The following is a 17,735-nucleotide window of genomic DNA, read 5'->3' on the forward strand; positions in this document are numbered from 1 at the left end:
TACTCATGAGTTAGCAGCCCTAGCTAACTTGTTGAATGACGACGAGGCCTGCATCTCCACGGCCCGCTGAGGATCTTCCTTCTCCTGTGCAGGTTTCATTAAGACGAGGAAGAGGAGGCCTTATTTAGGCGCTGCACAGAAACACATGGGCTCACATGCTCCTCGGTTATTCTGAGACACCGGGGCATTTTAAATTCTTAGAAAGAAAAGCACTGCGGGTTTTAAGGCAGGTGTTGAAGGATGCGCTTGGTAAAGCAAGAGGCTGCGGGAGTGCAGATAGAAGGTGATATCACTCTTTTAAATTAAACTACTCCCTCTTTCCTATCTCCCTCTATTTTATATCATTCATATAACTTAGCTTGTTATTTCCATGCAGGGCACAGAGTCTGAAGGGACTAATCTGAGAGGAAAGGTATATCACTAAAAGGCTCCCTACCTCTTTCGAAGACTTTCTGTAGTGGATAAACAAGCACATCTCTCATCACATACATTTCCCCAAAATGCCGGTTTTATTTCTGTATATATTTTCTTATTATTTCTGTCTCTTGCTTATTTTTTTTTTTGGTAGCTTTTATTTTCCTTGTTAGACCTCTGGCTGTCTTTCTTGTCTATGACTTCATGAGTGCAACAGCATGAATGTCAAGGAGAGACACTCCAAATGAATCTTAAACTTAAGCCTCAGCCTAAGTCTTAACCCTCAAGCATAAAGAAACACTTTTTTAAAACTTTCTTGGTGTATTTTTAGGCCTTTTATTAGATGGTACCCAGTAGATGCATGTCAGGAAATGAGGGGACAGAGAGAAATGGGGATTTATATGCAATAAAAGGTCCCCTGCCAGAGTTAGCCCGGGGACGGTGCAGGGCGGGGCGCTCCTGGTTTGTTCCACAGTGAGCGAGGATCAACCAAAATGTCCACAGAGATGCTGACAGAGCAGAGAGCGTTAAAGTGGAGCTGAACTTATTTCTCCATCATCTGTGTTGCGAGTTCTTTCTCCCTACTATGACTGCGTCAGCACCCTAATGATCTATCACATACAAATAACCAGCGTGTGCATGTTTTTAAAGTTTCATGCACGTTCTCCTTTTCTTGATCCAAACCTGATGCCGGGCCAAGTCAGACGTGGTGTCCTCTGCTGACGCCCCACCAACTGTGGTGATGATAACGGAGGCTTTGACGCATCAATAAGGCATCCTAATGTGTGCGAGGGGAGAGTTTTTTGACTTTGGCCCAGCGTGGCTCTTCTGCCGACCTGATTGATCGGCGCGTGGCCCGCTGCGAGCTGACGGCCCACTTCCACGAGAACGCAGCACAACCTGATTCTGAAAAACCCACTTTCCCCCCGACGTGACTCCTCCTAACCCAGAAAGGACTTTTGTATGCGCAGACGTGTGTGTGTGTGTGTGTGTGTGTGTGTGTGTCTGCGTCTGATTGAGCGAGGAGGGGGTTCCTCTGGGATCCTCAACTGCCAGGCTCATTACAACATTCACACACACACACAGCCTCCTCCTCCTCCTCCTCCTCTGGTCTGCAGTGACCCAGAAACTCCATATGGGTCAGATCACACACTGAACCCTCCACTCCATCCTGACTGACAGACAGAGCGTGTCTCCATATCATCACTCCTCAGTCATTTATTTTACCGCCCGTCCTCTCCGTCCCTCGAGAAAAAACAACGGCTGCCTTTCTTCTCCACCATCTTTATTGTTTTGTGCTTGTTTTCCCCTCCGTCCTCTCCCTCCTCTCTCTCTCTCTCTCTCTCTCTCATATACAGAGCCAGACTCAAATCTCCCAAGAACAGGCGGATCTGTTCCCACACATTCATCTTCATTGGCAGCACCTCACACGGTCTCTCGGAGGACGGTCGCACAAGCCTGCGCCTGCCTCTGCTGCCATCTTCTGCCCAGAAATGTCATTACTTGGTCATGTGGGGCCACTGACTCCGAGTTGGGAGGCCCAGGAGCTTAATATTATGTCATCTAGGGTGATGAGTCTATTCTTGTTCTATTGGAGATTGGCGTCTCGCTCGAAGGCACAAGGGACTCGACAAAAGCAGAGTGTCTATATGGCAAGGTGATGGGATCAAACACCCCGTATGTACTGATTGTGACGTGCAGTCATATTTCCATTCCTGTAAGGCCTGATCCGATTATATCAAGCATTCGACCGACTTCAAAATGTAATTTCCCGAATGGCGTTCCTCAGTCGGGCTTAAAAAATGAGTCACGCCGTCGTTTCATTTCTGTTTGTTTGGAGCTGGATTCAACACGACAGGTAAACTGCACAGCTGTTGCTCTGCCAGCTCACTACGTGTTGCTTGTTAGAGGAGCTGCTTGTTGGCTCTGGCAGAAAAGTTATTCATATATTCACCTCTTTGGTTAGTTAGTGCCAAGCTACTTTAATTCATCCGTCGCTTCTTTATGTCTTGATTTATTTTGTCCTTGGTTGCTGAGGACATGCACACAGGAGGGTAAAATCATGTTGGATTTATCATTCAAACGTGTCCTTTCCCCCTCCCCATGATCGGTGCAGGACGGCTGCTTTGTGAATGGAAAGTGACGGCTGGTAGAAGCTGAAAACTGGGAGCTGGAAGTGGTGTTGCTACAAATTGTCCCCAGATGCTGTGGCTGTACCCAGATCAGTGATCCCCCCCCCCCCCCCGTGCTGCTGACAGATAAGGTTAAGATTTAAATGACAGAGAGGCTGATCCTAAAACAGCCCTGAGGGACACCTTAAATCCCTGAGTGCTAACCGGTGGTTTTGTGTGTCCACATATGGATTCAGTATTTTTAGAGTTTTACTCAGTGGTGTGTGCATGTTTGTGTGTTCTAGCGCTTTTGCCTTTGAGTTCTTTAATTGGCCTGACTTCACGGGGGGGGGGGGGGGGGGGTTCTAACCAGAGAAACAGAACCAAGCAGCCAAGTAAACAAAGAATCTACATCTGAAAATGAAAAAAAGTTCCCCGCTGGATGACTTGGGGATTAACTGGAAAACAAGATGAAGGGTGCGCGTGGCAGAGAGAACAGGTGGGGGGAAACAAACGAAGGAGTGAAACAGTAGGAGGGTCAGTTATGATTTGTGTGGCTAGAAGTGTAGCAGGGTGAGAAGAGAAGAGAAGATTAAGTGAAGTCAATAAAGTGAAATGAAGAAACATGCAAAAAGTAAAAGAAAATGAAGTGAGATGAGAAGATGTCAAGTCAAGAGATGTTCAGAGGTGAAGAGAGAAAAGCAAAGAGAAGTAAAGAAATGAGGAAAGAGAAGTGAAGAGATATCAAGGCAAAAAAGAGAAAAGTGAAGAGAAGTGATGCCAAGACGAAAGAAGTCAGGAAAAGTAAGGCGATAAACGGGAGAAGTTGAGTTGAGTACCCACTTCCTCTCCAAGCTAATGGGTTTGAGTGGGATTTACTGTGAATGTGTAAACAGAGTGGAAGTGGGTGGGAAGCCAGCAGGCCCACAGGGGCATCTGCTCAACGAATAACATTGTTGTTTAGAAGGTATCTGGGATAAATCAATGGAAAACTGAAGTTTCTATTTAGATCTTTTCTGATGGAGGTGAGAAAAGCGAGTCCCATCAAATTTCTGATATTGTGCCGGCTCATTTATAAGCCGTTCGGTTTGCATCTTACTGTTGTCTCAAATCAGTGCAGGGACAGAAAAAGAGCAGCATTTTAGGATCTTAAATTAGGATTGAACTGAGACAAGAGGAAGGTTGTTTCTCAGGAGCTGAATTTAAAAAGCATGAGCAAATCTCCCATTGCTGTTAAAGTGGGCTCAGCTATGCCTCGGAGAACCAGGCCGGACAGAGGAGAGATCTCATTTTGAATTTTCCTTCCCTCCAGGGAGGTAAAGAGAATGGGGGAAGTGAAGAGAAGATTTGTTTTGTTTGGATACAAGCTTTCCATCCTGATCACAGCCCCCCCCCCCCTGAAGAGCCCTGCTGCTTTTTCTGGGTGTACCCACTGTTTTGCATATTACACAGGGGTCCTAAGGGCGCGGGTGTCCACAGGAACGCCTGAATCAACCTGCCTGTCGACTCCAATCAGGATTAGCATCAAGAGGCCAGTGCCAAGGCAAGGAATGATGGGTAATAGCGAGGTGGTTGTAGCCCCGCAGGGCGCGATAACAAGCGAGACATGGCTACATGTGTAGAAACACACACACACACACACATGTAGATGCCTGCACACCCTCACACACACACACACACACACACACTCCCCCACATCTGATGAAAGGTTGTCAATGTTGATAAATTCTACAATTTTAAAACCAATCCACAAAAGAACACAGACTCTCCGGCGGCTTTGCACACACACACACACACCGACGGACACACACAGCCTGGAGCGGGGGTAAATCAAGTGGGCAACATGTCAGCGGCTGCATACTTTTGTTTTGCCAGAGGAGTTTACTCGACCATGCCGCCAATCATACTAAAAAAATGCAGTGCTGAGAACAAGCTGTCTGTATCTATTATGAATATATATTACAATTAGTTTGCTTGTGGAGTGAAAACTAAGCAGGACTTACACAAAACAGTTAAACAAAAGTCTAAAGTCTGGCTGCAAACAATTCTAAACTCATTGCAAAATTCATTCACAACATGTGAAAAGCCTCAACTTCGTCCATATTTTTATCATGTTAAAAAATAGTTTTGGAGGAAATGAAAGTTTCTTTTGTGCCGCTCGTGCATTACAAAACCATTGTGGCGTGAATGTTGTCCAGAGCACGACGACAGGTGCAGAGGAGAATGAAGTCATGAAACAGAAGGCCGTGGCCTCTTGCGCGCTGTCGGCGCTTTTTACACGAATGCTTCATAGAAAAAGCGTTTGTGTAAATTCATTCTAAGGGTCGTCAGTCAGCTTTTAACCCTCCGCAGTGGGATGATCCTCCACGAACATTAGTTTGGCTACTGCAATGTCTCTGCCTGTGCTGTCTGGGCTAAAATCAGGATAATATTCAACTGATTGATACACAACTTATATTAATGTTATTCAGACCTGCACGATCAGCTGACTGCACTTCTTTTCAGAAAACTTTCGCAGGAAATTATAGGAAATTCATGCAGCTGTGAGATAAAGTTTTTCATGAATGGGGTTTTAATTTGGACATTAAGATATTATGGTATAGCACACTGTAGTATGCAGCCTGTGCAGAACAGAGACAGACAGCTGGAGTTAGCTGTTGACAGGCAGTCCAGTCGTATAGTGGAGAACAACTTGGGTGGTCAGATATTACACTGGGAAGGAGATGAGAAGAGTGAAGGCAAATCAAAAAAAAGGGGGGAAAAAAAGGCCAAAAAAGGCGATGTCACAAAAGTGTTACTGAGAGCAGAGGCAGGAAAACAAGCAGGAAGTGTTTGGAGAAACGGAGGAGGAGGAAGGTGTAAAGAAAGTGGAAGAGAGAAAGAGGGTGTGGAAGAACTGAAGGCAAAGGGGGAAGTTGGAAAAGGGGGGTGAGGGATAAAAAGAGAAGACGGGGGCATGGCAACATCCCCAACTAGGCTATCTGACACCGTACACCAGCCGTCCGCCAGGCCAGCTGACCGCTATTTCCAGCATAAGATGACCCACCAGCTGTACCGCGGGGGGGAGAGGGCGAGAGACACACCGAGACAAGGGAAAGTTTGTGAGAGAGAGAATAAGAGCTTTATTTATTCATTGAAGCTTTATTTAAGCAGGCAGGTCAGTCAAGGAAAGAAGAACTTGACCCTGGTGTCCATCTGTCTGTCTCAGTCAGTCTGTTCAGCTCTGCGTCTCACCGCCCAGTGGACCATTCCAGGTCACCCACTATTTCCAAGCACTATAACAGGAAATAAAACCTCCGCGGCCTGTGTCATGGTCGCACATCACACAAACAACACTTTCACCCGGGACATTTTTAGCCCCGGGTCGAGCTATAGGTGGCAAGTTAGCAGGGAAACAATTCAGTCCCGATTTAGTTCTACAAATTGGCATTGACTTTGAATGCAGCACGGCTAAATTGAGTCCTGTCGGAGCGCTTGGTGCAGGGGCACGGGACTGTTCAGGGGTCGCAAGGACAGTAAAAGGGGGGGGAGGGGGGTTATGTGAATTAAATGTACCCCTCAGTATGTGGTCCACAGGGCACACGAGACAGAAATAGCTTTTAGAAAACAAGATCATCGCATCGCAGGGAGTGGCGGCCTCGACACCTCACAGCGTTTTACACCACACGCCCTCCTGATGTCCTTCCAGCAAAAACTCCACAGTGCAAATACATGTAGTCAGGTGCTGCTGATGGTCTGAGAGTTCTGTGCAATGTTTTGTTAAAAGATTAAATAGGTGGCGCTCAACCCGTCCGGCCTGCGTCTGGATGCAACCAAAGAGGCGCTTCCCCTCTGAACTTCTCACCTGCCCTCATTTCAATTACAGTCCGAGAGAGGTCAGATTAGTAGATTTCACTAAAAGCAAGCAAGTCGTATTTCTCCCAGTAATCATCTCACGACCCCTCAGATTCAGCCGGAGGCCCTCTGGAGGAGCCAAACAAGCTAACTGTGGATTAAGTAGTTAAAATGTCACAGCAGTAAAAAGCTGCTCCAACACATCATGTCAGTATTAACAATCTAATAATGTCACTGACATCAGTAACAGGGACATTTCCCTGCCTTCACTTTTTAAAACTTTAAGTACAATCTGCTGATGATTCATCTGGACTTGCGGATGCATCACTGTTTCCTGACTTCTTCCACTGGCTCTGAACTGAGTGCTTCTTCCCCTACAGGCCAAAGCTACAGTACTTTTATTTTCTGTGCTCTCTTGGCCTGAATTTGCGCATTCTGATTGTTTTGCTCAGTGGATTTTTACAAGCATGAAAATGTATTGTCACTTTTAACCTTTTAAACGGCAGCTGCATAAACTGAAAGTCTCATTTTTAATGTATTTTATTGGGCAAGTTTGAGCTTTTGCTCTTCCTTCTTTTTCTCTCCAGTATCTTACTAATAAAGATTATATCGCTCTCAGTGAGATGTTGTGCTTCATCATGTTGTCTGGTGGTCGTTTAGAAGAGCGTTCAGTTCCTTAAAGGGGTACTCCACTAATTTTACACATGAAGGTCAAATAACCCTGGTGATGTCATAGTGATGTCATCAGGGTTATTTAAACAGGAAGCCTGTGTCACAGATTTCATGTATGGAGTTTGAAAGTGGCTGTTCACCAGCCAGAGGGTCTAATGAGAAGACACTATTAAATTGCATCATGGGAAATGTAGGATCCAGTGTTCTTTGCTAGCACTAAAAGTCTAAATCTCCACCTCTGCTGCTTCAGTTCTGACTGTTCTGTCTCTCACCAACAACCGTATGGAAGCGTAATACTGAATCACCTGATCACACACCTCAGAGTCTGGACCATTCCTCTCATTTAGTTATTACTTCTCACAGATGTGAAATATTTGTCCAACTGAAGAGCCTCCCACTTTATCTGCCACTCATTTAATCAGACAACTGTTATTTGTTTATTTTATTTTATTCTATTTATTCTTTTTTTTTTTGGTAGCAAAGCCATACGGACTGAGTTAATGGTCTTCCTCTGGTTTTGGTGGGTGGGTGGGGGTTGCTGTTGGTGATTGCTAGCTTTATAATTGATTGTGTATACAGAAATGTAACTTGTTAACGGAAAATAATAAAAATGCAAGTCAAAAAAAAAGAAAAAAAATCAGACAGCGAATTGAGAATCTTTAAAGATCTACCACGCAAACAGCAGCACGGATGAAAAATGGTGATAAAAGTCATCTTTTGGTCTTAATTGCTCATAATTGACATCTAGTGCAGCTCTAGCTGCGAGCATGCTTCAGCTGTGTTCTCTCCAACAAGCAACAACTCGTGGAAAACCCTCTTGACAAGGTCACCAGCATCGACTGTTCTTACATTTGATAAGATCAACATCCTCTTTGCACAAAGCAGAGGGTTCATGGGAAACACTGACAACAAGCTGCAGAGCGTCTTAGCCCCCAACACAGCTGCACACAGCAATCCTACACTTGTTATCACATGTAATTTGACAGTGATGTCTAAAAGTAGCCCGTACTTAGCTTTGGCTTTGACATTCTCCGAATACATAAACGACTGTATCAAAGAGGAGAAAATAATGTGGGATAACACACGTGCAGACAGCAGTGTTCTTTAAAGTCATAATTCCATCTGTCACACACAGATCCACTCCTCATCTGCATAAGATGAGAAAACACATCACATAATCCATAGTTTTACAGTTTCCATCAGCTTCTTGCGTCAATATCTTGCAGCGGTGACAAGTGTCTGATGGAAGCCTGATGGAAAAGTTTGTGATTGTTTTGGAGCTGCTGTGAGTGAGCATCAGCACACACACACACACGCACACACACACACACACACACACACACACACACACACACACACACACACACACACAAGGGTATGGTGTCTGTCGCCTGCGCGAATCGATATGCAGCAACACACATACACACTCCTGGCTTCACACACACGAACAAGCTCGGAGTTCCTACCGGATCGACACTTGATGATCTCTCCAAACTCGTCCTCCACCGGCTCGTCGCAGTAGTCCTCAGGGCGCACACCCTCCGCCATCAGAACAGGGCACCGGGTGTAAAAAGTTTGAAAATGGGGGGGGGGGGGGTTGCCTAAACAGACAGGTTAAATCCACCAGGAGGAAGAGAGGGGGACCCAAAGTAAAAATCCAGAACTGCTGGTCAAAGGTAGAGCGACGTGACCACAAGAGCCGAGCTCCGGTGAGGGCGGGGAGGACTCAGGCAGGAGGAGGACCCGGTCTGTCAGACGGGGACAGACGGAGCGGAGCAGGTGTGCAGAGGGGGGAGGAGGGGTGGGGGGTGTCGGAGCATTCCCACCTCTAAATAGTAGGATGCTGGGAGTTGGCTCTCCGTGGGGCCCCCGACGCGTTTGGCGGACGCCATGCGTAAAACCCGACACCCAGCGGGCTCATCAGTGGACGCGTATTTCCGCACTGGGGCGGTGATGTAGTTGCAAAAATTTCAAGGTGAGTCAACCACGGGGTCAACTTTGACCTCCAGGAGGGTGGGGGGCGGTCACATGACAATCCAGAACCAATGTGAGCACGCTTCTATTTGAGCATCACGTTTTCCCCCCAAAACACAGTCTGATCAACCCTAAATGAGTTTAGTGGGTTACTGCTCACTTTGATGGCCGTGAATCTGGGTCACTGAGTTTATGGCGGCACGGAAAGATGGATGAACTCCATTCTAAAAGAGAAATAAATGGAGAAAATAATTCTGGTAGACAAGTGTGAATAAAATCTTCTCTTAATATGTGGAGGATAGTTGTTTTCCGCTCCTGGTGGACAGAAAGTCTTTAAATGTTTGAATCTAAACATAATTTAGGGTCTGCTGCTGTTTATTGCCGTGGGAGGAAAATAAAGGAGAAAGCTCTATTCAGAAATCTCAAATGTAAAATCACACCAGAGCGCAAACGTGTCTTTGCTGCTCCTCCGGTGGGGAAGCGCACTTACTTCACAGACTTACTAATATTAGATCTGACTGTTGATAAACTGATACACCAACTTTGGATTCCCCGGCTATTCAGAAGTAGGACTTGATTTACTGTAATGGCTCCATTACGCACGACGCGCTGCGCATTCATGAGCCTGAGAGTCGCTATTATTAGATATGATGGGATGATGGATCCAGGCGCGGCTCTGGGCCACTGTCTCCCGGCTGTACTCACAAGCACTGAAGGCCTGCGGGGTGCTGCAAGTGAATGAGCCGTTCCAAAAACAGAAACCTGACTGGCATCCCGGGCAGCCGCTGGCGGGACGGACGCTGTCTGGACTGGTGTGTGTAGCTGGTGTGTGTGTGTGTGTGTGGGTGGCCTGCTGAGGGGTGGGGGGGTAAGTGATGGTGTTCAGCTGCTCTGTGGTGGAAAGTTTGAAATCTGTTGCACCTGTAACTATCCAGCAGTGAAGTCACGGTGCCATGACGCACACCCAACCACAAGAGGTCAGACAACACAAGACATAGGGGGGGGGGGGGGGGGGGGGGGGGTGTTACTCTTTAAATACATATTTATTTTTCCTTCCTTCTGACCATATTAAACCCCAACATGTAAAATGTGTTCATCCTCTTTGCCACAAATGGAGCTTGTATATAATACAGAAATGACAATAAAAGACTGTTATCACACCAAATGAGTAAATAGTTTGTGTTTATATGTTTATATGGGGACTATATAAATGGACATTCATTGTATTTAACCATGTTTTACAGCTGGGGTCTCTGACGTTAATCATCAAAAACCATAATCACAACATGTAAGGGTTCAAAACAATGTGGGTCTGACTTCACTGGCTTCAATATTCCCACATAAAACCACAACAGGGACTTTATTCGACTTGACTCCCTGACATCGATCCAATTAGGTATGAAACTCTGAGTGTAGTGATCATCCACACTGCTCACGGTATTTTCCAGGCGATGACCTCTGCCTCTAGAAGCTCAGCTCAACTTGAATGCAAAATTCAGCTCGTGTGTCCATGTGAAAGTCTAAGCGTGGCTGGGAGCTGCAGGCATTTTCATGTACTGGATTAAAATGCATGGACTAAGAATGAAGTGGTAGTGGCTCTATTCATTGTGTGTTGTGTTCTGCATTCAAGTTTTATTATATATTTCATGTTTTGAGCACTGGCTTAATGTCATAGCAGAATGTGGACAGCAGGGGGCAGTATGAGCACGGGTCAGGGATTACAGTATGAACCTAGACTGTAAACTAGGCCAGTGAGTCTTGGAAAGATGTTCTCTCAAGACGCCTCCCTCAGGGCTGAGTAAACAACAAAGGAGCTGCAGTTTAGTCTAAAAAAACTAAATGGAGCATGAGAGGTAGAAATGATCCAGTGTAGTATTATAACTTATTGTCAGATCATTCAGACACCCCCTGGTTGTGTGTGTGCGTTGGAGACTAAGTGACACAGATGTTGAGTGTGGCAGACACTGGGTGTACTCGCTGTGCTGATGCGAGCTAATCCGGCCTGACAAGGCACGGTCCTCCTTAACCGACCTCCGACTCTCCTCGAGGTTTTTGGCAGCAGTCTCGGTGGCAGAGAAATCAATCCACCGCTGGTGCCAGAGTTTGCAGTTTATCAGCTTGTGCTATAAAATGAGCCCCCACTCTGCTCAATAATTGTGCTGCATGTGCTTTTTCTAGTGAATGAGCAATGAGGGCACGTGAAGAAGTCCCCGCTTTGACTTTTCAGAGGTAATTTGATTGGGATTTTCAAGCCAATCTGCTCTGAAGGAAAAAAAAAATACCACCATTTCAAATTCTTAGATAGATCAGCATGAAATAACAAATGGACAGAGACGTAGCCTTCTTGTATGAGTGAAGAGCTTTTTTATTGCCCACTAACCCACCATAATCTTCATTCCAGCCCAATGTACGAGCCAAAAAAAAAAGTTCTGCAAGCACATTTGGTCAAACCATTATGGTATGATAACCAAGTCATTGTTCTCCTTATCTGAGCCAAGCAGAAGTAGAAAAAGGAGAGTTTGTAACACTTCTGGAAAAACAATATCCCATTTTGTAACCAAGAGTTCCTGGAATACCACTCAGATAGATAGATAGATAGATAGATAGATAGATAGATAGATAGATAGATAGATAGATAGATAGATAGATAGATAGATAGATAGATAGATAGATAGATAGATAGATAGATAGATAGATAGATAGATAGATAGACAGATAGATAGATAGATAGATAGATTAAATCATGCCGTTTCAGACTTCAGGAGTAAGGATTCTGCTCCAGGGGGCTGCCACATTAAAACCAAGTGTTATGTAACTTTATGAGCTCTTCTGTCTTGCAGAGATCCTGATGTCCCCTGCAGTGAAGAGTCCCTGTAACAGCAGCAATCATAACGTCTTCGGCTCTTGCTGTCACCCACAGCCTGTTTACAGTGAGCTGTCCTCTCGAGCAGAAATCAAAACATTGGAATTATGTTAATATGGTTTCTTTTTTTTTTTGTTTTTGCTTTGTTTTTGTTTTCCTGCAGAGACAGTAACTGTTCTTTTGGTCAAGTGTTTACCCTGACTCTACAGAGCCTTTCCTCATGTTGGTAATTGGCAGTCCTAATTGGCAGGAGGAGTGTTTGTTAAAAGGCAGACTTGATAGCAAACTAGTCAAAAGCTGGCAACGGTTTTAAATCTCTCTAGTGTTTATTAGATAATGAGGGAAAAGCAGTCCTCCTCCTGGACCAGTTTGGGGTCTTTGCGTTTAACCCTGGATATGTTGGTGTAAGGGGAAAAAGGATTTTCTGCAGTGAATTTGGAGCATTGGGGCGAGAAGAGCCACGGAGGAAAAACAAGGTCACAAAATGAGTTCCATTTGTATTCACAAAGCCTTGATGAGATCAAAATCTGTGTCCCGTTTGTCATCCAAGTTCTGGTAAGTGGTATCAGCTGGTTTACAGGTAGCGCTCATATGCTCATAACCAAGAGTGGATGGTATTGTGGGTTGGTAGCATCAGCACGCAGTTATCTCATAAAGTGAATAAGGTTAAATGAACAAATTAATAAGCACACCATGTTGACAAAAAACACTCCCAGACCAAAACATCTTAACCTAGATATATTTTTTTAAATCTTGGTTCGTCCCTTGGGTGCACTTGATTAACTTGAGATTTGTGGTCCCCTTCACACGATGTTCTTATCCGACAGTGTCAAAGTCAACGTAGCTGGAAACTGCAGTGCGTTGTTCCGAACACCTCTGGTTCTCTAAGATTACACTGGATGGGAAACAAACATGGCGGTAATCACTTCCGAACTGAATGAGGATTACTAGAGTAAGAAGACGTGACAACAAAATGAGACGGATCCGTTCTGTTCAGTGCTTTAATGTGCCAACGTACAAAGAGATAAATGCTGATTACTGACATCTCTACAATGGCATCTAAAACATGCCAACACACATGCACTCACTCACTCTGTCGCTCTCTGTCAAACACACTCACCCTCTGTCATTCACTCACTCACTCACACACACTTCCTAAATCCCTATGCACATCATTAGACAGTGTTTCTCTCCACTCTACTGGGAGATGATGCATAAAACAGAGCTGTCTCTGTTTGCGAGCCTCTACTTTTCTTCAGTAAATTAATAACCAAATAAATGCTAATAACTACGAGTCAGACCTGGGCTGAAACATACATGGAAGCAGCATGGGTCACAAAATAACAAGTACAGCCCATGAAAGGGCAGTTGTGTTTTTGTAGCGTGTCACCAAGCTCATGTAGATCCCCGTAGAAATGACACTGAGGGACCTAACACAAATAATCTTATTTACTCGGAACCAAATGGAAGCGCTTCATTAAAAATCAAAGCATGTAGGTCATTTTTTGAAACTAGCGCAAACATATTTGCATTGTCATTTAGAATCAGAGGCTCGTAATTAACAACTGACGTGACACTGATTTTGGCTCCTAATTAAGAAATCAAAACAAGCGGCAACTTTAACTGCATCTGCCGGGTTGCTGAAGGCAGCAGAAGTTTGGGTTGGTTTGTTTTCTGCGCCGCAAATTTGAAAGAAAAAAAAAAAAAAAAAGTTGTGTTGTCATTTTCAATCTTGGATAAAAGATGTACCGATAACAGCAGCCGCACAGTGTTCAACTACCTGATGAAACAAGCCAATGAGTCTTTGATCTGAACCCAAAAAAAAGGGGATTTAGTTCCCCTGCCAGATATTTTGAGTATTTATGTGTCTGGCAGGTAGATTAAGAAGAATACGGGTGCTGTAAAACCTAGCACCACCATCGTTTTCAGAGTAGCTGCTGAATATTCTGCCCATAAAAACCAATATTTAAAGTATTAAAATGTTATTTAGTCCATCCATTAATATATAAGGAGATCTTTGAAAATACTCCTGTATATTTTAACCCAGGTCTGTTACAGTGTTAGTGCCTAAGGCTCCTCTACACCACCAAAGCACAGACACATTTCTAGGTAGCAAAAACAACCTCACTAAGCTGTGATCATACAGTATTAAATACAGTAGCGGCCATATCAAATATCATATTGGTGGGGATGATCTCTATTACAGCTCCTCCTCATCGTGTCAGGACTTCAGTTTCACTCTGCCCGCGTGGAGCAACAGCACGATGGGTCCAGTGACGCAAAGCTAAACACTGATTAACTGGAGCCCCACCACTGAACACGCCGAAGCTGTGACATCTTTCAAACTGATAAAACACTGAGGAGCGGGGGTCACGTGCCGTAAAGCACTCGCTGACCCACATAGCTGGTATGACTAATGGAATAATGGCTGTAACAGTAAGCGCTGTTTCTGTTTTCACTCAGTGCTAAATAAAAAGATGTGACATCCAGTCACAAAAAGAATCCACCTAAAAGCATTGGAGTTTAGGGTTTTTCACCCCCTATGTTCATATAACACCAGTATCAGTTCAATACTACTTACTATACATGGTGAATTTACAACATGAGATTTATGTCAGCCTCGAGAGGCTCGTCAAGTGAGATTTAGTCCACCACTTCTTCTTCTTTAGTAAGGCTACAACACAGCCCACATATACAGTGTAAATACTTTGCACACACTGTACAGGGTACTAATGTCCCGGGAAGGAGAAAAGTACATGGAATATGATGATGGTGCACTGATGATGATGATGCGTTGCTGAGAAAAAAATGACACTGAAAGTACTTTGTAAATTACCCAGTGCAGGCACAGAGCAACATTAACATTATTCTCTCTCCTTTTAGCTCAGGTTTCCTCTCCACCACGTCCTGAGAAGAAAGTCTGATCGATCCTACACTGGATCCCAAAACCACATTCTTTTTTCTCCAGTATTTCATCATTTGCAACATGCTTTTATGTGTGGTTATATTGGTGCTTGACCTAATGTTTTGTTCCCCCGAAAAAAACCCAGCAATTTATACCACAAGAAATGAATAGTCACTCTTTTTTTTGCTTTCTTCTCCAGAGTTGGATGAGAAGATCAACATCACTCTCGTGTCTGTGTGCTAAATATGCCAGCAGCTGTACAGATCAGACTATCAAGATATAACAGTGGATATAATGTGGATTTTTTTTTAATTCAGACAGAGCAGTGCTCGCTTTCACCCCATGTCCAGGCTTTATGCTAAGCTAAGCAGTCGATGATGGAAAGAAATAATGAATAAGTCCCCCAAAACTATTCCTTTAATAACAAAGCTTCTCTGTACCTTGACTTGACTTTCAAGTTTTTGTAAATCATGTCAGAATAGATTACACCACAACTCATTTTAATGTTAGTACCTTTAATCCTTTAACCCATTTTCCTACAATATTACTGTACCAGGTCATTATTGAATAGTATTCAGTAATTCAAATAATACTTCCAGTATAATTAAGTCCCACTTAAACACAAAATTGTTACCTCCTAATTCCTTAACCTCTCATCGTCTTTCTTTGCACTTCCATATTTATCCTGTTAAAGGTACCCAGTGAGTGTTTAATGGGTACACTGTATACACTAAATGATTACACAGCAGTTTGCCTGAAGCCTCATCAGATCTCAGTCCTTCATCCACGTGAATGAGCTGATTTTAGAAGCACTGCTGCTGCAGGGACAGACACAACTGTCACAAACATCAGTTGGAATGATTCTGTCTGTACTAAACACCATCGTGTCAGTTTATATGGACTTCTGCATGCATGATCGTCTGCACGGTTCCACATTTATTAAGGTGGCGAGGGAGGCAGCCTGGATCCTATTTTTGGGTGACGCTTGCTTGACAGCTCCACAGTAAATACTGTATGTGACAATGGAGAGTACAGACAAGACGCTTCTTGCATCTCTAAAACGTCGTCCGTAGGATTCTTCTTTTACATCCGAGTCCCTGTGAACTTTTGAAATTACAGAATGTGTTTTTTGAAGGGGGTAATGGAGGTCAGGAGGTTAGGGGAGTAACTGTGCACACAGGAGAGGAAACATAAACAGGGTAACAGCAAACAGTAGCTTCATCACCTGCTTTATCGCCCAATCTAGACTTTAAAATCAGTTTTGAGTTTACAATATTTGCTTCTCACCCAGGAATTTCACCGGATCCATCGCTACCACCCGAACATAACAACTGATAATTAGAGCTGAACCCGGAGGGCAGGTGAGATAAATACTGTTTAAATTCAAATCAGCCCATTGGGACATGAAGGCAGTGATATGATCTCTTCTGGAAGATGGTTATGCTTTGATGCAAGAAACAATCCTACTCGGTGTCTACAGTATGTGCCCCAGCATTTCATCAACACTAAAATGTGACACTGGCTGATATTGACATTTGCTTTCCCCGTGCCAACAGATGTTTGCCCGCCTTGTTTCCCATCAACATCTACACACATGGCGCACGGCCGATCCCTGACATTTACTGTGGACGAGGAGACAGCTGTTTGGTGTTAATGAAACGTGGCCTGGACTTATCAGCAGATACACTGATCCGGTTTATAAATAGTCCGCTTCAGTGGCTCATGTTTACATGCACATAGTAATGCATAGATCCCTCATACTGGGAGTTAGGTGATTATGTCCTTGACAGTAATCCTGTTAGTTAGTGAGTTAAGTGCCTTTTTAGATTAGAAAGTGATTTCTGACCAGCTTAAATGTTTTTTACAACACATATGGATGTCTTTTACCAAAACATGTAATGCAAATTCCAAATTGCTAACACTGTAGTAAGTGGTGATTGTGGACACCTAAACTCCAGCTACCCCCACCTGCACTGAAGGTGTGCAGATGTCCATATGTGTGTCTGAGACTGCACTTACAGTACACCAGCGCTCTAAGACGCCACTGTGTGTGTGTGGTGTGTACACTCTCATCCGCCAGCAGGATGCAGAGGACCAGAGGGGGAAGGACGCTCCGAGCGTCACAGTGCGGAGAAACTCGGCTCATTGGGAATCGAAATTTAGCAAACCCTCGGAGGCAGCTGAGTGCAGTCCCGTCTCACACCTCCGACCATGGCTAATCAATCATGACAGCTGCATGTGCGCACCCTGTGGGTTGCCGCGGTAACAGACAAGTGGGTCGATAACAGAATATTGAGCGGGTGTCTTTATTTTATTCCCCCCTCTTGCCCACCCTCAAGAGGAATCTATCTGTCTTATGGAAAGTTATGAGGCGCAAACTGGAGCGTCTGATCCTCTTCCATGTCCTTGTGGAAGTTTAAGAGGACGAAACGCCGCGACTCCTGACTAAGCCCCCCCCCCCGATGACGATGCGCTGATGGAGCAGGATGAGATTTGTGGAGATGTCCAGCCCGAGGACTGCCTTTGCATGTGCATGCGTGTGTAAACGTGCAGTAAAGCCTCCCAGTCTGACATCCTGTTTCCTCAGTTCCAGAGTCAACAGGTTGGGTTGACACTAGTGACATAATAAGAGCAGCTCTTGCAGTTAAGTTCGCAGGGAAGGAAGAATGGAGGTGGTACAATCACTGCAAACCTCTCTCCTTTGTTACTGCAGGATTGTCAGTTGTCCTAGGTGTGTCACAAGTCCTAGGAATGAACTACTAAGACTCCCTCTGGGCTCTAAGTTCGAATACCCACCTCAGTGCTCACAGTTCTGTTAACTGAGGCAAGAAAAGAAATCCCGACCACCAGCGTGACCCCCCGAAATTCCCCCAGGAGGAAGCTTGTGGCGATATAGTTAATGGCTCAAACCCAGAGTGTTTAGTATTTCTTTCAGTTCTTGGGAATTGAGCTGTTATAAGGA

The 17,735-nt window shown here is 44.6% G+C and overlaps 1 protein-coding gene across 1 annotated transcript in view; it reads right to left on the reverse strand.

The window, feature by feature from the left end:
- The window catches only part of dmd (dystrophin), a 242,792-nt gene extending 234,213 nt beyond the window's left edge, over positions 1-8,579 (reverse strand). The window contains exon 1 of the mRNA XM_070855842.1: positions 8,498-8,579. Within this exon, the coding sequence (XP_070711943.1) occupies positions 8,498-8,579 (82 nt within the window). The remainder of the gene's footprint in view (positions 1-8,497) is intronic.
- Between the last annotated feature and the right edge of the window lie 9,156 nt (positions 8,580-17,735).

This window comes from Pempheris klunzingeri, chromosome 24 (genome assembly GCF_042242105.1).
Source record: "Pempheris klunzingeri isolate RE-2024b chromosome 24, fPemKlu1.hap1, whole genome shotgun sequence".
NCBI classification, from domain to species: Eukaryota; Metazoa; Chordata; class Actinopteri; order Acropomatiformes; family Pempheridae; genus Pempheris; species Pempheris klunzingeri.